Source organism: Nilaparvata lugens, chromosome 8, assembly GCF_014356525.2.
Source record: "Nilaparvata lugens isolate BPH chromosome 8, ASM1435652v1, whole genome shotgun sequence".
Lineage (NCBI taxonomy): Eukaryota > Metazoa > Arthropoda > Insecta > Hemiptera > Delphacidae > Nilaparvata > Nilaparvata lugens.
In genome coordinates, this window is record NC_052511.1 from 38,613,640 (window position 1) to 38,638,813 (window position 25,174).

At 36.5% G+C, this 25,174-nt stretch overlaps 2 protein-coding genes across 6 annotated transcripts in view; one reads left to right on the forward strand and one right to left on the reverse strand.

Moving 5' to 3' along the window:
- LOC111050335 (ATP synthase lipid-binding protein, mitochondrial) lies at positions 1–15,021 on the reverse strand. 2 transcript variants are annotated; one of them, XM_022336639.2, is made up of 5 exons: positions 14,598–15,021; positions 14,033–14,105; positions 12,074–12,181; positions 10,682–10,787; positions 1–764 (listed from the first exon to the last, which is right to left on the reverse strand). In XM_022336639.2, exons 2-5 carry the CDS (start codon positions 14,078–14,080, stop codon positions 601–603), a joined length of 426 nt encoding a protein of 141 aa, XP_022192331.1. In that variant the 5' UTR covers positions 14,081–14,105; positions 14,598–15,021; the 3' UTR covers positions 1–600. The 2 variants fall into 2 exon arrangements, with proteins under 2 accessions (XP_022192331.1, XP_022192332.1); XM_022336640.2 differs by having other exon boundaries at positions 14,396–14,794.
- Positions 14,926–25,174, forward strand: part of LOC111050334 (juxtaposed with another zinc finger protein 1) — a 27,881-nt gene continuing 17,632 nt past the window's right edge. For all 4 annotated transcript variants that reach the window (XM_039434699.1, XM_039434701.1, XM_022336637.2 and 1 more), the window contains exon 1: positions 14,926–15,169. In XM_039434699.1, coding sequence (XP_039290633.1) covers positions 15,070–15,169 — 100 coding nt within the window. In that variant the 5' untranslated portion in view covers positions 14,926–15,069. The remainder of the gene's footprint in view (positions 15,170–25,174) is intronic.

A 25,174-nucleotide genomic window follows, 5' to 3' on the forward strand; every position in this document is an offset into this window, starting at 1 on the left:
TTTTAACAGGTCATCAACTAATATTATTTTTATTTCTCTAACACTGTACACAATGGAAATGTCTCTCGCTGACATATCATCCAAGTTTCAAAAGAAACAATTAAGACGATGATTAAGCCGATTTTTTATAACAAAAATTGAAGTTCAATAGCATTGTAATGTCAACAATAACTCACCCCAGAAACATTGATGGATGAAAAAATAATATAATTTATATGTGTAGAACTATAACATAAAGATGGTAAATTTTTCGACATCTAGCTTGTAAGCTTATTGCTGAAGGAGGGATGACACTTATATCTAGGAGTGTTTACACATGATGTTTCGGTGTAAGAAAGATGTAGGTTTGCCCCAATTAAACCAAACATCATCGATATTCAACCGCTAATGTGCAAGCCCCAACACTAGTTGAAAAATATCGATATCATTATCGATCGACGTTCGTTACATTGCCGTAACCACTCCGTAGTTCGCTACCAAACCCTTGAAAGTAAAAATTTAATTGCAACCTGGTTCAATAAACCCAAGTGGCAGTGTAGTCCTGTTTTGTTTTTCAATAATTATCTTAATTTTGTAATCAACTAAATTTAGAAATGCTGTTTAGAAAGCGAACAAGAGCAGGAAGGCCATCATAAGACAGAAGAGACCCATGGCTTCGGAAAGGGCGAATCCCAGAATGGCGTAAGAGAAGAGCTGCTGCTTCAGAGATGGATTCCTGGCGTAGCCGATGATCAGTGAGCCGAACACTGTTCCGATACCGGCTCCTAAAAATACCAGCCAGCCATTAGTCATAAAATAACACTCAAGCTATGAAATCTTCACATGGTATCACAGTGATAAAATAGCACTGAAGGTAAGAAATCGCCAAAGGGTATCACAGTAATGAAATATCACTGAAGGTATGAAATCTTCACAGGATATCACAGTGATAAAATAGCACTGAAGGTATGAAATTATCACAGTGAAAAATAACAATGAAGGTATGAAATCGTCATATGATATCACAGTGATAAAATAGCACTGAAGGTATGAAATGGTCACAGTATATCACAATGAAGAAATAGCATTGAAGGTATGAAATCAACATGATAACAGGGACCACAATGACAAAAAATGAGCACAACAACCGAAAAAAAGAACACAAGTAACACAATCACAGAAGAATGTTAGTGAAACCACACGAGTTATCACAGAAGAATATTAGTGCAATCACAGAAGAAACCATCAAAAGTGCCATAAAAGAACAGGAAAGCGACATAACCAAAGGAGGAATTACAAACACTGAAGAATTATCAAGAGTGAAATATAAAAGCCAAACCATGCAATTATTTTGATGCAGTGTTCAATTTTGAATGGGATTTGTGAAACAGAAGAAAGAATAGTGTTAGCACATAAGAAACAACATAGCACATAACCAAACCATGCAATATTTTTGGTGAGAAGTGCTGAAGGTTTCTACAATGAAAACAATTCAAAAAAGAATATTATGAAAGAAGGCATCAGAGCACGCAAAAAATCTTCAATTTATGAATAAGAGTGCTCAATTAAGGCAAGGAAATTTGTGTAACAGAAGAAAAGATCAGCAATGATCATCAGACTGTAAATTAAGAGGGTATAAATGTTCAAGGCCGAATGTATAATGTAAGAATGAATCAATATCACAGGGAAAAGCCATAGAGAAACAATAGTGTAAGTAGATATCCCATGGTATAGGGTGTTTATGTCGTAACTTTTTCTGTTATCTCAAGCCGATAGTCCACGTAGTTCTTTTTCCCATAAAGCCATATGATGCTGTTAGTCTCTCAAATTGTGCCGTTCATACAATCTCACCCGGCCAAAACAGTAAAAATCGACAATAATCGACAGTAGTCGGCTTGAGATAACAGTAAAAAATGCGATAAAACGCCCTATACCATGGGATATCTACTTTCGCTATTGTTTCTCTATGGAAAAACATAGCATATTAGATAAACTGAATTATATGTTGTGACAGGAAAAAAACTAAAGCTCATTAAAAACCCGTAAACTTGGGTAAACTGATATAGGTAGGTTGAGAAAGTGTAAACACTATGCTCTCAATTACATAAGAAAGAAAATCACGAAATAACAAAAAACAAGTGCGATATTTTCAATGATTAGTGTACAATTCGCGCTTTGGATTAGAAACTAAAGTTTCTAGAAGAGAAGCACAATATAATCATAGAATAAAACAAGAATCACAGAAGAATACACGTAATTAAATCCAGCAACTTTTCATACGCTTTTAAAACAAATCCAAATGAAAGATCTTCATTTATCCAAATAATTGAAATCTTTGAAACTTATTGCAGTTTCCTAGCTTATTGTCCCTAATTAAAAAATGATCAACAAACATTATAATACTTAGTTCATTTCAATTTATTCCTTTGTGGTGCATTTCATTTCATCATTCTACAATAGTTCCAAAATTAATATATCTATACTTTATCGTAAAGAGAAAAATTTATCGATTAATACAACTGCTATCGATTATTTGAAAACTATTACTCTAAACAAAAATCACATTTCTAATTCTTATTCACCACAAATGTCCTAAATTAGGAAACTTGAAAATGTGAATAAAATGAATCAACACAAAGATTAGAAGGCGAACAAGAGAAGGAAGGCAATCATCAAACAAAACAGGCCCATGGCTTCGGCCAGAGCAAAACCAAGGATGGCATAGGAGAAAAGCTGTTGCTTGAGGGTAGGGTTTCGGGAGTAGGCTAGGACCAGGGAGCCAAACACAAGGCCGATACCAACACCTGTAAACATCACAAAGGATTAGGCAAGGATAAAGGAAGGTCAAGGTAAAAATTATCACAAAAATAAAGAGGGAAATTACAAGGAAGGAAAAGATAAGTTAGATCATGTAAATTAAGGAGGGAAAAGATAAGAGAGATCATGTAAATTTATTGTTACAATAGGATAAGCAATAGTATGTAACTAAAAAAAATAGAAGCATGATAATAGCAGGGTATAAGGAAAGCAAGATGCAAATAGAAAGGAAGGTTGATGGAAAGCAAAAATTGGTGACGTATTCAAACGATTCAAGCATGAAAAGAATTTCAATTTTAGATATTAGTTATGTCGACATAGATGACTTTGAATAAGATCTCAACAGGATGACAAAATGTCTTGAAACATGTAGGCCTATGGTACATTCAGGATTGTAGAAAGAGACCTAAGCTTAATTAATGAGCATTCAATTGTTTATCTTTGCTTTCATTTGATTAATTCAGTTTTGTTTCAATTTCTGATCAGTTTGAAACTATTCCTGGTTTGATCTATTCTCAAGATCAGTCAAGCTATTGATCAGGTTGTATCACAAAACAAGATGCCTGGATAATTTATAAATAATTCTTGTTTTGAATAAGTAGATACATCTCTTTTCTGTTATCTCTATAAATAGAAAAAAAATCTCAGTACCCTTTTTTGAATTATTTAATCACAATATGTTTCAACATTCATTCCATTTTCAAGTAAGATTTGAGACTTGAAAATGGCATGAATGTTGAAATATGTGATAAAATAATTCAAAAAAGTGTACTGAGATTTTTATTTCTATTTATAGTAGTTACATCATATCTAGTTCAGTCAAGTTGTATCTCAAGATTCCTAGATAACTAATATAAATCATTGTTTTAATAGTAGTTTATCCTATCCTCTAGTTCATTCATATTGGTTAAATTATATTGTATTGGTACTGAATTTTTATTTCTATTTATAGTAGTTACATCATATTCTCTAGTTCAGTCAAGTTATATCTCAAGATTCCTAGATAACTAATATAAATCATTGTTTTAATAGTAATTTATCCTATCCTCTAGTTCATTTATATTGGTTAAATTGTATTGCATGATCCATAGATAACGATTCCAGCCAAACCAATGCAATAAAAAAATCAAATATCAAGAAACCCTCCCACCTATTTTGGTAACTTAATGTAAAGCCCTCAGCAACAAGCACTTGTTAGGAGCCAGCATGAGAATAGTCTGAATTGAGTTCCAGTTATAACTGGCCTGCAGATTGCACTAAAAGCGCCGGCCACAGGGTTTTTCCAACACGGCCGGAAACGCCTCAGCTGTGAAAAGCGTCGCCGGCTTTGAATCAGAAAATTCAGTTTCCGGTCCTGCTTTTTCTGGTCCCCTGCGCCCCCTCTGCGGGGGCCGCCCTGCTAGAGCGTCAAATGGCCTTGGTCTCAGACCTTCCCGGGACCAGTGAGTGACAAGCACCCCGTGTGTGCGTCCCAAGTGCAGGCTTCATGCTGGCCCCCTTTCATTCATCATTGGGCAGTTAATCTTACTTAATATACTGGATAGTATTGAATTACAAATCAATCAATTTAAGGTATTTTAGCGTTCCAAGAGCAACATCATCCTAATCTTGAATTAATTTTCTAGACAGGTTCCTTAACAAGAGATCAACAAGAGAGGGGTAACAATGAGATCAACTGACACAGGCCCGGTTGCACAAGTCGTTCAAGTTTAAACTGTGATTAATTGATAAGACGTTTTCCACTTCTCCGATTGGTCGTCATGGCATTCAATCATTTAATCACCTTTAAAATTCGTTAGTCTTTCGAGTTTAAGAGTGATTAATTGCTAATTAAAGACGTTTTCCACTTATCCGAATGTTTGTCGTGACATACAATCATTTAATCACCTTAAAAATTCGATAGTCTTTCGAGTTTCAACTGTAATTAATTCCTAATTAGAGACGTCTTCTACTTATCCGATTGGTTGTAGTGATATTCAACTTATCCGATTGGTTGTCGTGATATCAAAGATATTTTATCACCGTTAAAGTGTAGGCCTAACCGTCTTTTGTGCAACCGGGCCATCGAATGCCTATAAAGCACACTTCATTTTTGCCTCCTAGAAGAAATCTCCAGCTAATTTTCAATACTTTTGTAAGGCACTAATTGTAAGACATCTACAGAAACTTAACCATAAACGAAATTTTGATCTACTTCATTTCAATCCTCAACAATATCTATTCAATCTTCAATCAATTTTCTAGAAATGATTATAAGCACAATAATTACTATCCAGCACTCAATATTTTAGGCTTCCAAAAATCAATATCCACCATTCTTATTCATTTATCAGAAGTTTCAAATTTATCAAAATGTCAAAAAATCAAGCATTACTCAGTCCTCCAAGTCTACTCAGTTTACTAGTCTCAGAGATTCTGTTTCCCTTAGCACATGAGCAAGTAACTGTATTAAATAAAGAAGAAGATTATACAGAATGCAATACTGGATTGAGAAATGAAGAAGACAAATTGAGCGAGAGAACGTAATATATATGGATCAGTACCTTTATATAATGCTTCTGACTATGGGAAGATAGAAAGGAAATAAAATAGAAGATCAATTGATATTGCATGAAGAAGACAACCTATGCAAAGCTGATGCTCAGTAAAAAAGCTAAGGCGATGAATAACAAAGAAGATGAATAATTGTAGAAGATAAAAGTTAGAATATTTGCAAATATAAATTATTCGAGATAATGCCAGAAGGAGCGAGCTATGTGAAATATAAAATTATATACAAGTTTCCAGTTACCAATTCAACTACAAAGGTTTCATTTGTAAAAACAAAAATTTTGGTTGAGATCTACCATACCGGTATCTTCCCAAACATATTAAAGATTAATAGTAGTATACCGACCACTTTCAACATTCAATGTATGAAGGGCAGTTGACAAAACGTCTCAGAGCCCTCAGCAACAGTTACTTGTTAGGGGCCAGCATGAGAATAGTCTGAATTGAGTTCCAGTAATATAGCTGGTCTGCAAATTGCACTAAAAGCGCCGGCCACAGGGTTTTTCCAACATGGCCGGAAACACCTCAGCTGTGAAAAGCGTCGCCGGCTTTGAATCGGAAAATTCAGTTTCCGGCCCTGCTTTTTCTGGTCCCCTGCGCCCCCTCTGCGGGGGCCGCCCTGCTAGAGCGTCAAATGGCCTTGGTCTCAGACCTTCCCGGGACCAGTGAGTGACAAGCACCCCGTGTGTGCGTCCCAAGTGCAGGCTTCATGCTGGCCCCCTTTCAATCATCATTGGGCAGTAATCGTACTCATTATACTGAATAGTATTGAATTACAAATCAATCATATCTCTATTAAGGTATTTCAGCGTTCCAAGAGCAACATAATCCTAATCTTGAATTGATTTTCTAGACATGTTCCTTTTAAAACAATGAGATCAACTGACACAGGCCCGGTTGCACAAAAGTCGTTCAAGTTTAAACTGTGATTAATTGCTAAGACGTGTTCCACTTCTCCGTTTTGGTCGTCGTGACATTCAATCATTTAATCACCTTTAAAATTCGTTAGTCTTTTGAGTTTAAGTGTGATTAATTGCTAATTAAAGACGTCTACCAATTATCCGATTGTTTGTCGTGACATACAATCATTTAATCACCTTAAAAATTCAAAAGTCTTTCGAGTTTTAACTGTAATTAATCACTAATTAGAGACGTCTTCTACTTATCCGATTGGTTGTAGTGATATTCAACTTATCCGATTGGTTGTAGTGATATCAAAGATATTTATCACCGTTAAAGTGTAGGCCTAACCGTCTTTTGTGCAACCGGGCCATCGAATGCCTATAAAGCATACTTCATTTTTGCCTCCTAGAAGAAATCTCCAGCTACTTTTCAATACTTTTGAAAGGCACTAAATTGTAAGACATCTACAGAAACTTAACCATAAACGAAATTTTGAACTACTTCATTTCAATCCTCAACAATATCTATTCAATCTTCAATTAATTTTCTAGAAGTCATCATAAGCACAATAATTACTATCGAGCACTCAATATTTTAGGCTTCCAAAAATCAATATCCACCATTCTTATTCATTTATCAAAAGTTTCAAATTTATCAAAATGTCAAAAATCAAGCATTACTCAGTCCTTCAAGTCTACTCAGTTTACTAGTCTCAGAGATTCTGTTTCCCTTAGCACATGGGCAAGTAACTGTATTAAATAAAGAAGAAGATTATACAGAATGCAATACTGGATTGAGAAATAAAGAATACAAATTGAGTGAGAGAACGTAATATATATGGATCAGTATCTATATATTATGCTTCTGACTACAGGAAGATTGAAAGGAAATAAAAGAGAAGATCAATTGATGTTGCATGAAGAAGACAACCTATGCAAAGCTGATGCTGAGTAACAAAGCTAAGGCGATGAATAACAAAGAAAATAAATTGTAGAAGATAAAAGTTATAATATTTGCAAATATAAATTATTCGAGATAATGCCAGAAGGAGCGAGCAAAAGCTATGTGAAATATATACAAGTTTCCGTTCACCAATTCAACTACAAAGATTTCATTTGTAAAAACAAAAGGTTTTGGTTGAGTTCCAAAGATACCGGTATCTTCCCAAACATTAACTATACTTCAATACTTGATACAGAGCGTACAGTTGACAAAATATCGAGAAACAGATTACACGATTAATAGTAGTATACCGACCGACCACTTTCAACAATTTTAATGTATAAAGGGCAGTTGACAAAACGTCTTTAAGCCCTCAGCAACAACACTTGTTAGGGGCCAGCATGAGAATAGTCTGAATTGAGTTCCAGTAATATAGCTGGCCTGCAGATTGCACTAAAAGCGCCGGCCACAGGGTTTTTCCAACACGGCCGGAAACGCCTCGGCTGTGAAAAGCGTCGCCGGCTTTGAATCAGAAAATTCAGTTTCCGGCCCTGCTTTTTCTGGTCCCCTGCGCCCCCTCTGCGGAGGCCGCCCTGCTAGAGCGTCAAATGGCCTTGGTCTCAGACCTTCCCGGGACCAGTGAGTGACAAGCACCCCGTGTGTGCGTCCCCAGTGCAGGCTTCATGCTGGCCCCCTTTCATTCATCATTGGGCAGTTGATCATACTCATTATACTGAATAGTATTTAATTACAAATCAATCAACTTAAGGTATTTTAGCGTTCCAAGAGCAACATCATCCTAATCTTGAATTAATTTTCTAGACAGGTTCCTTAACAAGAGATCAACAACAGAGGGGTAACAATGAGATCAACTGACACGGGCCCGGTTGCACAAAAGTCGTTCAAGTTTAAACTGTGATTAATTGCTAAGACGTGTTCCACTCTCCGATTGGTCGTCGTGACATTCAATCATTTAATCACCTTTAAAATTCGTTAGTCTTTCGAGTTTAAGTGTGATTAATTGCTAATTAAAGACGTCTTCCAATTATCCGAATGTTTGCCGTGACATACAATCATTTAATCACCTTAAAAATGCAAAAGTCTTTAGAGTTTTAACTGTAATTAATTCATAATCAGAGACGTCATCTACTTATCCGATTGGTTGTGGTGAAATTCAACTTATCCGATTGGTTGTTGTGATATTAAAGTCATTCTATCACCAATAAAATGTAACTGTCTTTTGTGCAACCAGGCCATCGAATGCCTATAGAGCACACTTCATTTTTGCCTCCTACAAGAAATATCCAGCTACTTTTAATACCTTTGAAAGGCACTAATTGTAAGACATCTACAGAAACTTAACCATAAACGAAATTTTGAACTACTTCATTTCAATCCTCAACAATATCTATTCAATCTTCAATCAATTTTCTAGAAGTCATCATAAGCACAATATTACTATCGAACACTCAATATTTTAGGCTCCAAAAATCAATATCCACCATTCTTATTCATTTATCAAAAGTTTCAAATTTATCAAAATGTCAAAAAATCAAGCATTACTCAGTCCTCCAAGTCTACTCAGTTTACTAGTCTCAGAGATTCTGTTTCCCTTAGCACATGAGCAAGTAACTGTATTAAATGAAGAAGAAGATTATACAGAATGCAATACTGGATTGAGAAATGAAGAAGACAAATTGAGTGAGAGAACGTAATATATATGGATCAGTATCTATATATTATGCTTCTGACTACAGGAAGATTGAAAGGAAATAAAAGAGAAGATCGATTGATGTTGCATGAAGAAGACAACCTATGCAAAGCTGATGCTGAGTAGCAAAGCTAAGGCGATGAATAACAAAGAAAATAAATAGTAGAAGATAAAAGTTATAATATTTGCAAATATAAATTATTCGAGATAATGCCAGAAGGAGCGAGCAAAAGCTATGAGAAATATATACAAGTTTCGTTCACCAATTCAACTACAAAGATTTCATTTGTAAAAACAAAAGATTTTGGTTGAGTTCCAAAAATACCGGTATCTTCCCAAACATTAACTATACTTCAATACTTGATACAGAGCGTACAGTTGAAAAAATATCGAGAATCACAGATTACACGATCAATAGTAGTATACCGACCACTTTCAACGATTTTAATGTATAAAGGGCAGTTGACAAAACGTCTTTAAGCCCTCAGCAACAACACTTGTTAGGGGCCAGCATGAGAATAGTCTGAATTGAGTTCCAGTAATATAGCTGGCCTGCAGATTGCACTAAAAGCGCCAGCCACAGGGTTTTTCCAACACGGCCGGAAACGCCTCAGCTGTGAAAAGCGTCGCCGGCTTTGAATCAGAAAATTCAATTTCCGGCCCTGCTTTTTCTGGTCCCCTGCGCCCCCTCTGCGGGGGCCGCCCTGCTAGAGCGTCAAATGGCCTTGGTCTCTGACCTTCCCGGGACCAGTGAGTGACAAGCACCCCGTGTGTGCGTCCCAAGTGCAGGCTTCATGCTGGCCCCCTTTCATTCATCATTGGGCAGTTAATCCTACTTAATATATAATTTATGATGAAGTGATAAAAATGTGAATGTGATTTTTTCAATTTTTACTTGACCTATGTATTAGTCCAATGATCATTTTTCATCAATAATTTACTTAAAAAACACCGTAAATATTATTATGGGTTCACAAGTGTCAAAATAATGAGTTTGTCTCTGAAGTAGAATAAGATGATTGAAAAATGAGGTTCAACTTTGTTTAGTAGATCAAAACTTATTCGTTGGAATATAAAGAGGTTTGAAATATCAAGATGAATAAACAAAGGGATTTTGAATAAAGCAAGCATGAAAGTATATAGCGTAACGCATACAAGAGTTCATAGCATACTCTTATCAAGCAAAGATCAAGGATTTCATACGTGCAGAAGATTTGAGAAGTTAGCGTGCAAGAACATATAACAGAGATTGATAGAACATTTTTTGGGGATAACATTTTTGAAAAATACCTCATAATTTATAAATTTTCAATCTTACATCTTCAACTTTGAGGTTTGAATTGAAAACCAAGCAAAGATAAGAAATAGTGTCTGAGAAGAGTGAAGACATAGGCCGTTTCCACTCAGAGATTTCTCGCCGATAAGAATTTTCCCCGATTGGAACATTCTCATAATTTACGATGTCGGCCGACACTCAGAATATTTTTCAACGATTGGCTGAGAATAATGATTATCACAGAACAAAACTGAATGTCAGTCGACAATCGGTAACTGTGAGAACTGCCATTGGCTGATTCGGTTGGCTCACCGAAAATCGACCAATTGGAGCGCGACATTCTAGGTAAGGTATCGTGCCGTCGAGAAATCAGTGTGTCATAATGGCCATCAGCATACAAAAACAGATCACAGGTTCGTTAGAGGATCTTTTTTCGTATACATATTTTAGAGAGGAAAACAGTTGAAATTATTGTGAAATCCTCTTAGAATTCATGAATTTACCTGAGCCAGCGACTCCAACGGTGGCGGCGCCAGCTCCGATGAATTTGGCGGCTGAATCGATATCGCGCGAAACAGCTGATGTCTGGAAGTTCCTTACGGCAGGTAACTGCAAACAAACCATAACAGATAAAACATTCTGCAGAAAATTTGAGAAAATATTTTATGTTATACCTTCCTTCAAACTCACCAGTAAATTAGTGTAAATTCAGTTAACTTGTCCATTCAAACTTGTAAATGTAATTAATTCTTATTTAATCAAGCATAGAAGACGTTTAAGAGAGAGAAAAATATGTTTTAACAATAATTCAACAATTTAACCAAGTGACTTATTGTTGTTTCATGGTGGTGAGCTTAGCATTCAAAATAGCTCAAACCTGCTCATTCATTTTCCCCTTACGAATTCAAAGAGATCAAATTCTTCAAGAGACGAACAACATTTCGTCAAATCTAGTAAACTTACCAACATACTAGAGTGTGGCACATTTTAATTATTGTTCAAATAATGGACTTAGAGCAAGTTTGTAATTGAGAATTAGCAAATAGGTCAACTAAATTTTTTCATTCAAGATCAGATAACTGATGTTCCATGCTGGGTGAGAATATTGAAAAACTTGACACTTTTAATACTATAGAGAAACATTCTGAGTCAATTGACTAACTCAACACTAAGGCTAGGCGCACGCTGGTTAGTCAAGACAAGACTAGTCACGTTTAATCAAAATACTTCACATAGTTGCTTATGAAGACATGTCTAATTGCAATGACTCTTATTGCACTCTAATTGCACTGTCTAATTCCAAGACAGTGTGAGTTGCATCAAGAGCAACAATGTGAAGTATTGTAACTAAACGTGACTAGTCTTAACTTGACTAATCGGTGTGTGACCAGCCTTAGGCTAGGCGCACACCAGTTAGTCAAGACAAGACAAGACACGATCAGTCACAATACTTCACGTAGTTGCTTATGAATACATGTCTAATTGCAATGAGTAGGCTTTATCAGTGTGAGTTGCGTCATAAGCAACAATGTAAAGTATTGTGACTAAACGTGTCTGATCATGTCTTGTCTTGACTAACTGATGTGCGCCTAGCCTTAGGCTATTAGAACAATAAGTCACTCTTGAGTCTCAGAAAAACCTGGGAATAAATTTCAATTGAGTTAATATGAAAAATAACAAAATTAACACATAGCTTCTTTCAAGGTGATAAGTTTGCATTCTCTAGTAATTATATATTTCTAGTAGGACAGATTCCCTCCTATTTCAACTACAGCATTATTTATAATGACCTCTAAATTCAACACATCATCAAGGTCAATAGTTGACCGATATTCCACATTATGTTTTGGAATTTGCAAACATAATTTCAAGCTGAAAACAAGAGAATTGCTCACCAAACTGACAGTTGTTGGGGTGCTCTGTGTGTTCTGTGAGTTGAAAGCGGTGGGTGAGCAGACGGAACTGCTGAGCGGCCTCACGTAGGCTCTTGATCCTGAGACCAGCTGCAAAATTACAACAGAAATTTAGTCAATTCCACCACAATTAAATTGTAAGACAGGACTATACAATCAGTATGAGTTCAAATCACCTACATCTATGTAATAACATCCAAATTTTTCAATCACACATCAATTTTGGGCCTTTATTTGCATAGCAAGCATTGATCAGTAAAATTGTAAAAACAAGTCCATACATCATGAGATTGTGCAGCAGCTTTAATTTCATTGCATGTTGCTCAAGTCCATTAAAGGGACAATAGTGGTGTCCATTGAAGACCAGACTTTTAATCCATTAATACACGGTGCGTAATAAATACAATTTACAGTATTAAATACTGCATACAGTGTACATCTGTAACATGCATCATGGAGCTGCATATAACTTGAAACATGTGCAATCTAGGTTTTCCTTTCTACCTTGTAGAAAAAATCATTGGAGGATAAAAGGATAAATTTATACACAATGAATTTGAAGGACTAACTCCGGAGTAAAGATTGAATTAGCTTTCAATGACCAAACTTACTTTTGAATAGGTCTATCCAAATCCAACAATTTAGGCAGATAGATAGATTTATTATGTCGAACTAGATAGATTCACTATGGCCATACTAGATAGGCAGATAGAGAACTGTGTTACCGATCTGCAATAAACTTCTAGTAGGAAAAAGTTAATAATTCGAGTACAGTAAGTTAGATATTTTAGTAATTTATTTGAATCTTCCAAGTACAGTAAGTTGGATATTTTTGTAGTTTATTTGAATCTTTTAAGAGCCAAGATTAATGGTACTCAATAACCATCAGACTACAAGTCTGGTTGATAAAATTGAATCTGGACAAAATTAGAAAGATAGAGGCATTCAAAAGATCATATTAGTCATATTAAATCCTGAATAAACTATTAAGCTAAGTAATTTTTTTTTTGAAGGTCAAACATAACTTTGTTAGATTACAGAAATGATTAACAAAAAATTAAAGAATATAATGTATAATATACAACTGATTAGGAATAGGAAGCACTAAAGATTGTAGTATTGTTTTAATATTTAATCTACCAAGTTATGAAGAATAAACTGAAATGTTGAAAGTCAACCCAATAACTAGTATTTAAGAAACAAGCTTAAGAATCAAGAATGAAAATTTAGAAATGACCATAATAACAGAATGAAATATTTCAATAGAATGAAAATTGGCTCATAGTAACTTATTTTTCTGATCGCAAATTAAAAATTAAACTTAAATTTTTCCTAAAAAATTGATTCTGTTACACTTTTTTTAAATATAATCCTGAAATTGAAAGAAAGTAAATCTATAAGATCAAAACCTTTAAAATGTTATAGTCAAGTATAATTGACTAGGTTAGTCAATCGAGTTTTATCATGAACAAAACTTGGAACGTTACTTATGGATAGGTTAGGTTTGTAGAGAATGTAAGAAATTAATAGAGGACTTTTAGCAATGTTATTATAATATGTTATAGACATAATATTACATTCTATTTATAATATTCTAGTTATTATTCTTGAAAAAATTATTGAGTCAATGGAATTTATATTTATAATTATGTCCTGGAAGCCACATGCAAGATGAACAGAAACGGTAACTATAAATCAGTACCTAGTTAGATATTTAATACAAGAAAAGAAATAAACTCAAAATAAGATAAAGTAACTTAAATGATTATGTATAAAGAAAGTATTAATGAAGAAATTGTATTTCAATGACCTATCAAACTGACCTACACAAGGTCAATAACTAATAACTCAATGCATTTCAATTATGAATATTAATTTCCAAATATTCAAAAATACATTTTACAATAATTATTTAAATGAATAAGTTTTAAAACAACTTACAGCAGATCGGGCAGCTGGGCCAACAATTCTAGCAATGTTTGAGTACATTTTGGAGTTTGGAGTTGGGTTTTACCTAGAAGTAAAAATCAAAGATTATCAACATCCCAAAAGCGTCAGACTTAAATAAAATCTATTTTGATCAACTAATTAGTTAAAATGAATCTAAATTTCTCAAATAACTACAAGTAGGTCGATCGAATGTCAAAGAGGAAAGGTGCACTAATGTACAATATCAAAATTAACGTAAATTACCTAAAAAAGTGATAAAATATGATTTAGAACAATTAAAAACTTATTAAAACAATAAATTTATGAAAGAATTACAAATGAATAACTTTCAAAATAGAAAATCATGAATATTACCGGTTGACCTATACCGAAAAAATGGCTACTTTCTAGAGGGCACAAGTCAATCTTCTTCGGTTTGATTTTACAACAGAATTTATACACAAAAATCTGAAATTAATACATCAAACGACACTGTACACTTAATAGATAATAATGAATACACAAATAAGTTCAAAATTAAGAAGATTAATCAAATTTAAATGGATGTAAAACTCACTTGCACAGCAGCGACGAACTCAGCAAAAGGAACAGACGAGAGGAGAAGGCAGGTTATGCTCAAAGTGCTGTTAAAATGGTGTTCCTCAACTTGCGCAACAAAACGGAGACAGGCCAATTTCGACCAATCACAGACGTGGATTTGGGTGAATCCGTTTTGTGAACACGGTATCCAAGCTGCTCCACAGAATATCGACCAGCCAAATTTAGACACACCTACTGCTAGTCAAACGAGAAACTATATTCATTATTGTGAGATTAAATTCAATTATTCCATTTAGAGTGTTCTGTGTTACAGTGCATGAGACAAAAATGAATTATTTATCATTTCTCATCCATAAATAATTTTTATTTCCAGTATTATTTCAAATAAAATTGATTATCAGTTTAAGCTCTGATTTGTATATGAACTTCACTGCAGACCTGGTCTGGTCAGCTGATTATTCACTATTCTGGTGTATTTTGTATTATCAATGGCTGTATTTCTTATAAATATATGTAAATTTAATAACTGCGGTCTAATATTTAAAACTTTGAGTGACTTAGTACTTCACATTGAAGAAAATCACATTGGTAATTAATTATGTAATGGCTATTGTAATGAAGATTCTTCTACTTGTCAATTTGAAGGTTATGTTGCCCCACTACCTACCTGTTTCTCTTTGGTATTTAAAAAAATACATATATTTCGATTTCAACATACACAACAACACGAAAACTATTCAGATGGCAGGTAAAACAGTGATCACTTTTTAAAAAAAGTTCAGATCATCACTCATAAATTCATTTACACTATAATATGATTTATCACAAAGCAGCTTCCTGACGGCTCTCTTGAAGGCGGCTTCATCCAACTGCTTTACACCAGGAGGCAGCTTGTTGAAGAATTTCAGTGCAGAAACTCTAAAGCTGGCCTGTGAACGGTGGAGACGTCTCCTAGGGACATCCAGCAGCTCGCAGCGCCTGGTGTTGTGGTTGTGAACGTCACTTCGGGCAGCCAGAGTATGCTGTATCCTCTTGACATACATCAAGCACAGGAGGATGTAATGGCTGAAGACCGTCAGCACACCAAGGCGAGCAAAGATGGGCTTGCAGTGGGCAAGATGATCGCTGCCTGTTATAATTCTTATAGCCCTCTTTTGCAGTCTCAGCACATCAGCAGCCCCCGCCGAATGACCCCACAGAAGCAAGCCATAGGTAATGTGGCAATGGAAGAGCGCGTGATACATCATTATCAGGTACTTCTCAGTCACCAGGCCCCTCATCTTGAGCAGCAAAAAGCAAATGCGGGAGAGTCGACTGGTTACTTGCTGTATATGACTGTTCCAGCTGAGTCTGCTGTCCAAGACAAAACCCAGCAGCTTCACTGGATTCTGAGGGTCACGCGGCTCACGTGACAAGCTGCAGATGATCCTTTGGGTCTTGTCCTCATTCAGCTGGAATCGATTTGCCAGGAACCATGAAGTGGCAGATCGAAGATGCTCCGCAGATGCCTCCAAGACCCGCTCAAGCTCAGCACCCGATGACAGTAGAGATGCATCATCCGCGAACATCAGAGAGGAACCGTGGTCGTCGAGGTCATTTATCATGACAAGGAACAGTGTAGGCCCCAGCACTGATCCCTGAGGAACACCAAAAGCTACCGGAAGTGTCCGGGAGTCCGCACCACTGAGGGAGACAAGCTGAGTCCTTCCAGAAAGGTAAGAGCCCAAGATGGAAAGGGCAGAGTCTCTAAGACCATAAAAGCTCAGCTTTCTAAGGAGTATGCCATGGTCCACGCAGTCAAAGGCTCGGCTCAGATCACAAAGAGCAAGAGCAAGAGACTCACCATCCTCAAAGGCCGCGTCAATCCGCTCAGCTACATGGTCAACTGCACCCACTGTTGATCTCCCAACTCGAAAGCCAAATTGCATGTCAGAGAACAGGCCATTTTCCTCAAAGAAAGCCTCCAGCTGTGGCTTGATCACCGCCTCGATCACCTTGCCAAAGACAGGGGTAATGGAGATGGGCCTGAAGCTACGAAGGCTCTCACGATCACCCTTCTTGAAGACCGGGACAGTCCTTGAAGTTTTCAAGAAATCAGGAAATTTTCCAGACCTCAAACACTCGTTGACAGATGCACAGAGAGGAACTGCAACAGCATCCACAACATCACGAAGCATGCTCACAGACATGCCAAACACATCTGGGCTTTTAGAGGGCTTGAAGGAACGTATAATTTTCCTCAAGGCTGCTGGTGTGGTGGGGCGGAAAAAGGAGAGATGCTTCTGGCTCGGCTGGACTCTTCCCTCCAACAAAGCAATGGGATCAATGGCAGCATCAGGCAGGTCTCCCACTATGTCCTGAACCGAACCCACAAAGAACCCATTGAAGTCATCTGGGCTTGCGAAGTCAATACTTTTACGTGGCATGGATCTGTTTGTATTGATCACGTCCCAGGCAGCCTTGCATTGATTGGGTGCATCCTCAATTCGTCGCTCGGTAGCCAACCTCTTAGCCAGCTCGATCCTCCTCTTGTAAAATTGTTTGAATTTTCTATACCTAGCCGAGGTGTCGGCGTCACCATCCTCGCATCTGTTCTTGAGGGCGAGCAAGATTCCCCTAAGTCTGGCCAGATCATCGGTGTACCACTCCTTGTGACCATCCAGATGTCTAGGTCTCCTCTTCAGTGCATGAGGGCGGCGAGGCTTGACAATTTCGGGAAAGAAAAAATTAAATTTGTCATGGAAAAAGTCAAAGAAAGCTGCAAATAATCCAGTACGTCCCGAAGAAAGAAAAACATCATTCCATGACACACTGGCCAATAAATCTTTGAAGCCTTCAAGTGCAGATTCGTGCACAGGCCTTGCTCGAAATATATAGTCAGCATGCCAAGTAGAAGAGGGTGTGGCACATAACTCGATCGTAGCTGGTATAATGCAAGAAGTCCTCAAAGCAGAGTGGTCATCCCCATGTAGCTCAATTACATTTGTACTGCAATTTTCAGGTTGAAGACTAACTGCAACATTGTCAAGGCAGGCCAAACCTCTAGTAGGCTCAGTGCAGGTAGTATACAGTCCATAGCATTTCAAAATTTCAACAACAGCTCTAGTTCTTGGAGTATCACTAATAAAATCAACATTAAAATCACCCGCAATCAATATCTCAAAATCATAATGCTTGGTCAAAAACATTAATAAACGTTCAAAAAGTTCACAGAAATGCACAAAATTCCCACTAGGAGAGTGATACATAGAAACAATAATAACATGACATTCAGTCACTGAAATGGCTACCACTTCAAGGTCAAGTTCATAACAAAAGGCAGTTACATCAATAACATTATAGTCTGCTGAGGTGATCACTCGAAGTGCTTTCTTCTGGAGCATCAGCACACTCTTGCAGCCCGCTGCATGCCCCCACAGCAGGAGTCCATACAGCAGATGGGAATGGAAAAGGGCAAAGTATACCATCATCATATCTTTCCTGCTGAGAAGGGCTCTGATCTCCATCGAAACTCCATCAATATGGCCTGCCCATGTCAATTTTGAGTCAATGACAAATCCCAGGAGTTTCACCACTGATTTATGGGCAGAGTCAGCAAAAAGATACGCTAAGACCGCTGATACCTCTCTTTGCACAAACCCTGAGCAATAATTCCTCCTATAAATTTGAAGCTTTAATTTTCTCTTCAATAAATTTGTGTCTTCACATTGTATAGATGATAAAAAGTAGCTCTATCGGAGATGTTTCCAATTGCATTTGAAACAATGTCAGTCAGGGATTTCAATTCAAACCCATAAAGAGAGTTCTGAATGAGTTCTTGAGTATATACACTAGAGGATTCATTTAAAACAATGTTACCCAGGGATTTCAATTTAAATCCATAGAGAGGGTTTTGAATGAGTTCTAAACTATATACACTAGCGTGTTATAGTTCTAATTATAGATGTTTCTAAAACTATATGCAAGAACAATTCATACAAGACAGGATGTAGGAGTACTTTTGGATATCCATAACTATTTCTTCTGCATACTTGTCCTGTCTCAGGGGGAATAAGTTGAGGTAGCAACATCAAAAGTTGAAGATGAATTATATCTCTTGATACACCTTACGTACTGTTCCTTTCTACCCTACAGCTTACCTTCTTTATGTGGTCGATTCAAAATTAAATAATGCTTGTGAAGAGTCGTCTCCCTGTTCTTACCTGTCCATCAATTCCTTGCATACATTTCAACTTTAATCAACCTCCAGTTGAATTGAATTGAATCGTTGCCTTTATTAAAAACCTAGCATGGCGAAGTTAGGGCGCAGCTGGCCCTCTCTTACACTTAACCCTCCATACAATTCTAAGTTACAACTAAAGCAACATCATAAACCATGAAATAAAGTAAAAGAAAACAATAACTTAGAAAAAAATTAACAAAAAATAAATATAAATTTAATAAAAATAAAAAAAAGAGAAAACTTGAACTCCTTTCGAATTTAAGTTCGTAAAAGGGGTTATGCAAAAGGAAGAAGTGAAAAGTGAATACAGTTGAGAAATCTCAGTCTAAATCCATAGATTATTCCGGTAGAAGTAAGGGAAGAAGGAAAATAGAAAGAAAGAGAGAAACACACACACATACAGACTTGAATTACGAGTTAGGGAGCATTCCAGCCGAATCCACCACCTCTGATCCACCGCAAGACAGCCGCGCCGAACCGGCGATGTCCCTCAACTTGCTTTAGCTCAGCAGGCAAAGAATTCCATAAACTACAGGCTGTCACAAGGAACGACTTATTGAACATAACAGTCCTATGTGTTGGGACAGCCAGCAGATGGGATCCATGCCGCGTTCCTCCAAAATCACCTAAGTTACCGTACTCCACTGCCAGATACTTAGGCTTTTTAGTTTTCAATATCTTATGCAGGAAACATAAAGCATGATGTGATCTACTCTCACGCAGCTTCATGGGTTCAAGTCTGTTGAAGTATTCGGTCACATGGTCGTCACGTCTCAGGTTGAAGATAAAGCAAACACAATAATTATGTGCACGCTGCATCCTCTGTAAAATTTGAACTGTCATGTCAAGAGTCACAATGTCACAGTATTGTTACAGTATAGAGTCATAAGTCACAATATTGGGAAAATCAGAGTCTTAACCAGCATAACCTTTGTTGGAAAGGGAATGAAGTCAGAGATCCTCTTCAATGTCATGATCCCCCCAATGACCCTGTTACAAGTCTGAGTCACGTGGCTGGTCCAGTCAAGAGTCCTTGTCATTGTGAGTCCCAAATTTTTCACATCAGAACTGTATTCCAATTGTACGTTATTCAATGTTATGTATGGTCCGTTAGATATGTCAATTGTGTTTAAAAGTCTTGAGTAACCTATCACTATAGATTTCGATTTTGTCTCGTTAATTTTCAGTCCATTATTCTCAGTCCACTGTACCAAACGAGTCAAGTCAGCATTGACCTCATCAACTGTGACGTCAAAGTCATTTTTCTTGCAGTGTCGGTATATTTGTAAATCGTCTGCATACAGGTGATGTCTGGTCGTAAGTAGATTGCTTGTCACGTCATTTATGTAAATGCTGAACAGTAGAGGACCCAATACCGAACCCTGAGGAACTCCTCTGTTCACTTCACGCCACCGTGAAGAGGCATCCCCAACTCTCACACACTGACACCGACCCCGAAGATAGGACCTCACCCATGCCATAGTGGAGTTGGAAAAAACTAAGTTTCTGAGTTTGTAGAGTAGAGTAGGATGGAAAAATACTGTCGAATGCCTTGCAAAAATCTATTAGAACTAGAACTGTTAGCTCTCTATTATCCATGGCCCTACGTATGTCGTCAGTGACTCAGGAGTTACAGAGATAAGCAACTTCCCAAATAAATAATAACAAGGAACCGTTATATTGGCATAGTAGAAGAACTGAGTCATAACTCCAGTAAATACATGGGTCATTTACTATCTTGAACATATCAAATCTCATTGAGTACTCATACCAGATAAGTTCTTGGAGATAATTTATAAGTCATTGCACTCATTTTAGGAAATATGATTCAAACTCCTCATGTAAGGTTAAAGTACTACAAGAAAAGTAGCCAACCTATACTAAGAGAAGTCTAAATATAGGTTAACATAAATGTTTCATGATCATGTGACAAAATAATTTAAAAGGGTGCTGAAATTTATATTTTTATTTATATTAAAAGTAGCCCTAAAGAAAACAATAAGGGAAGTCTATTCATACCATTCAAGAACAATTCCAATACAGTACTATAGGTCTACAACAATTTATAAATGAGTCATTATATTCAATCTAGGAAATCTATTTCATAACTCATTAAAGGTACTGTGAAAAAAATATATGCAGTCTCTCCGAAACTAATTTCAACACAATTGAATATACAGAGTGTTTATGAATAAAAATAAGGGTTTTAACTCTTTATAATATTTATTACATTTGACTTGAAGCTGTAAATAATATGTCTAATATAAGAGTTAAAGTTTTTCTATAAAAAGAGCAAATCTTTTCACATGTCAAATAAAAAGCTTATGCAGGTCTCAGTATTGTAAATTTTCTAGGGATTCTTTGAATAGTTCTATGATTAATTAATCTACTATCTAATAATTATTGTCATATCGGATGCTAGCCTATTCAGATGCATGACTTGTTGAAACACTAGCAAATCCTTCTATTAAAAGTTGGCTTTTCCCGTTATTAACATATTACAATAATCAATTCCATTAACCAATCCTACCCATAATTACAATCATCTAAAAAACCTTGAAAACTAACAATCCTGTAAATTTACAATCCTATCCAATAACAATTCTCCATTCCAAACAAAACACCGATGTGAATAAACCCATAAGCTTCAGTAATTTCAGTATGATTTGTGTATTTTTACAATAATCTGTATTGCATTTTTTAATAAATAAAAAAACAATCACATGCTACGTTTTGTTATGTGTTTATTTAATTCATCCACCTCCTCTTGAAATACTGCTTCATCACCTCATCATTTACTAAGGATTAATCATATTATTTATGAGCAAGCTTAACCTCTTCTTTTCTCAAAAGCAACATCATTGGCATTATTTCTTTCGCTTATTTGAAAGTAATGTAGTTGAGTGAACTTATGTTGTATAAAGCTCTTCCCATTTTTCTATTATTTACGTTGAACTACAGTGATAATACCATGTGTTTATGTTTTGAAGGGACGGATTCAAAGATCCAAAAGTTCAAAGAACCTCACACGTCAACCGAAGCTTATTGTGTGTCCCAAAAGTATGTTAGTTAGGCAAACCAATTCCTGTGTCCTTTACAAGATCCAAGAGTTTCTTCCCTATACCAACATCCCATTCGTCAGCTGGTTGCTTACAGCCAAACAGAGCCCTTCTTCTAGCTCCAAGACTTTCGCAATCCACTATGATATGCTTAGCAGTCTCTTCAGACTGATTACAAAGCCTACACATCTAGCTTCATTTCTGAGTCCAAATTGTGTGGAGATGTTTCCTGAAGTGGTCGTGTCCAGTTATCAGGGCAATCACCTGCTTGACCTGATCTCTTCCCAGACTCACCAGCCACCTGGTGAAGCGAGGGCTTGCGTCTGCCACAGTCTTTTGCCAAGTGCTTGACCAGGGTGACCCTGCCATTGCTGGTGGTGTAAGTCCCTGGACCATTTATTTATTGTGTGGAAGGCAGTTGTTTTACTTATGCCACAGCCCGGCTCTGGGCCTAGGAATGGCATACTTGAACCCCGCTTAGCAAGCTCATCTGTACGCTCATTACCTCCTATGTCTACATGGCCAGGTACCCAACCAGGATGCACAGAGTTGAGCGTTGAAGGCCTGCTGAGCGTTTTGTGGCACTCCCACACCAATTTGGACTTGATTTCATTGGAGTCAAGTGCCTTGAGGGCTGCCTGACAGTCTGACAGGATTACTATATGCTTATTGCAGTAGCGCCTGGCAATGCCTATGTTGGCACAAGCCATGATGCCCCAAATCTCTGCCAGAAAGATGGTGCAGTATTGTCCCAGACTTGCGTTCTAGGTGAATCACTGTACACCCCGTAGCCAGATTTTCCTTCAATGAGAGACCCGTCTGTGTACCAGACAAGGCTGCCTCTTTTGGGATAGGGCCCTTCCTCAGACATCCACTCCTCTCTAGAGCAGAATTTAACAGAGAAATGTTTAGTAAAAACCAACTCCGTGCTCATGACATCTGACGTCATCTCAAGCACAGGGCTATGAGCAACAGCTTTGGTGATTGTGCAGTGGCCTGTTCCGGACAGGCCTTCTCTCCATTGGCCTGCAACTTTCAGTCAATAAGCTGATTTCCGTGCCTCTGCCATAATAAAAATGTTCAATAGCAGTAAGCCAAGAGCAACTTCAAGAGTTGCTGATGGGCTGCTCCTGAAAGCTGCAGTGACTAGAAGTGTTTGCATCCTTTGCAGACTAGTGAGTTTGGCTGTGGCTGTAACCTGGTTCACCTTTGTTCACCAGACTAGTGATCCATAAGTTACCTGAGGCCTTATTACCGCCTTGTACAGCCACAGAGCTATGTGAGGCTTTATCCCCCACATGGAGCCTGCAAATCTTCTGGTCGTCATAAGCGCCAATTTAGCTTTCAGTGTATTGTTTAAATTATTGTTATATGAATACCATATAGTGTCCAAAAACTAACAGTTTAATTATCAAGTTCTAACTCCACCATTCTCTTGTATTCACTCTCAACAATCACTTAATTTTCCTCAATATTCATATTAAATTATGTCTTATTTTGTTCTATATTCGCTGCCTAATAAAATAATAGAACCAATATTTTTTAACTCGAAGTTTGTAATATTCTAAAATATTACAATATTAGATTGTATGAACTCATACAATCTTCTCTTTGCATCAATTCAGACTTCTTCCATCTCCTTCATCTAAAATTTTGAATTCTTATAAAATTCTGTCTTTCTATATTCACATAAAAACTGTAAATACCTTTCAATCAATTTTTGCATGCACTTTGACTGCTTAAACTAGGGTATGTATAATTTGGTACATTATGGAACTTAATTCCAATTCAAATATAAAAATATAATTTTGAATAATTACCGAAAAACAAACTTCATACAAACTACAACTTATATACAAACTACAAACAACATACTACAAACCAAACTACAAATTATCATGAAACTTGAAAAAAATAAATTTTTCGAAAGGCTTCTGTTGTCTATTCATCTTCTTCTCACTGATGAATAGAATAATTTATTGCAACATTGTTTGTAATATTCTTTAAACTTTGCACTGAGAAAACACACATCTTATAGATGACAATATATACTCAAGTGCTAGCATTTTTTGGAAACAAAACAAAGTACAATTCGAGGAATATTTAACAATTTTTTGATAAAAAATCACCAGCCACAAAAGTCTACTTTTTAAAAGAACGTCCTATTTTCTAGATAATGTGCATCTATTTGATTAGCTTGTATATTAACAATCTCATAAACAATACAACGATATGATGTATTATTCCACTATTCCAAGTTTTCCTTTCATTGTTATAGCAGTTTTAATATAGGGGGTGAAATTTTCAATGCTGCAACAAGGTGATTCGACAATGAAATTTATTGTCTGGAACACTGCAGCTCAATTGAGACTAGTTAAAAAGTAAACATAGTAAAAGTGCGCAACTTTATCTCCTCAGTTGAAGGAGTGGAACCGCTGGGTTGACACTTGTTGCAAAGCTGAAAATTTTACCCATTACATTAAGCTGCTATACCAATGAGAGGAAAAATTGGAATAGTGGAATAATACATCATATTAGAGGGAATTGTAATATCCCTCTGAATGCTCTACAAACCTACGATAAGCATCAATTATTACGATGCATTGTTGGAGCGTTATAAGTCCTGAAAGAGCAGAACATTATATAAAAACCTGCTATTTCAGCAATTTTACACCTTCAAGAGCGAATATCTCTAAAACTGTTGAAAATAACATTACAAAACTCCACTTAACAAAAATTGTAAAGCATCTATCAAGCTTCACTTTTGAATGGTTAGTCAAGTTGGTTGAACGCATTGTTTCCAAGATATAAGCGTCCAAGCAAAAAGCTAAATAATCCAACTTTTAAACCACACTCATCATATGAGGTAGGGATGGGAAATTTTAATATGACCTCCTCCTAACTAGTCCCAACAGAGCTGCAAGGTCAAAAATTGTGTTCAAAACATTCCCTCCAAATTCATTCGTCAATTGGTCTATTAGTTTAGTGCCTGTTGGTCCTTCCCCAATCATTCTAATGAATTGTGATCTGTGTATCAATTATTATTGATACATAGAAATGGAGATTTCACACTCAACGCAGAAGCTGCTGCAACAGTCGTAGAGAAATGCGTAAAAGTGTGATCTTATACATCAAAGATAATTTTATGCCCTATGAGCTCATAATCAGCATGAATTTATTCCATCAATTTTTCAAGCAACAAATTGGAGACAAACATCTTTTTCAAAAATGTCATACCTTCAAGATCGGATATCTCGAAAACTGTAGAAGATTTAGGAAAAAGTTGAAGAATAAATATTGTATAAAATTATG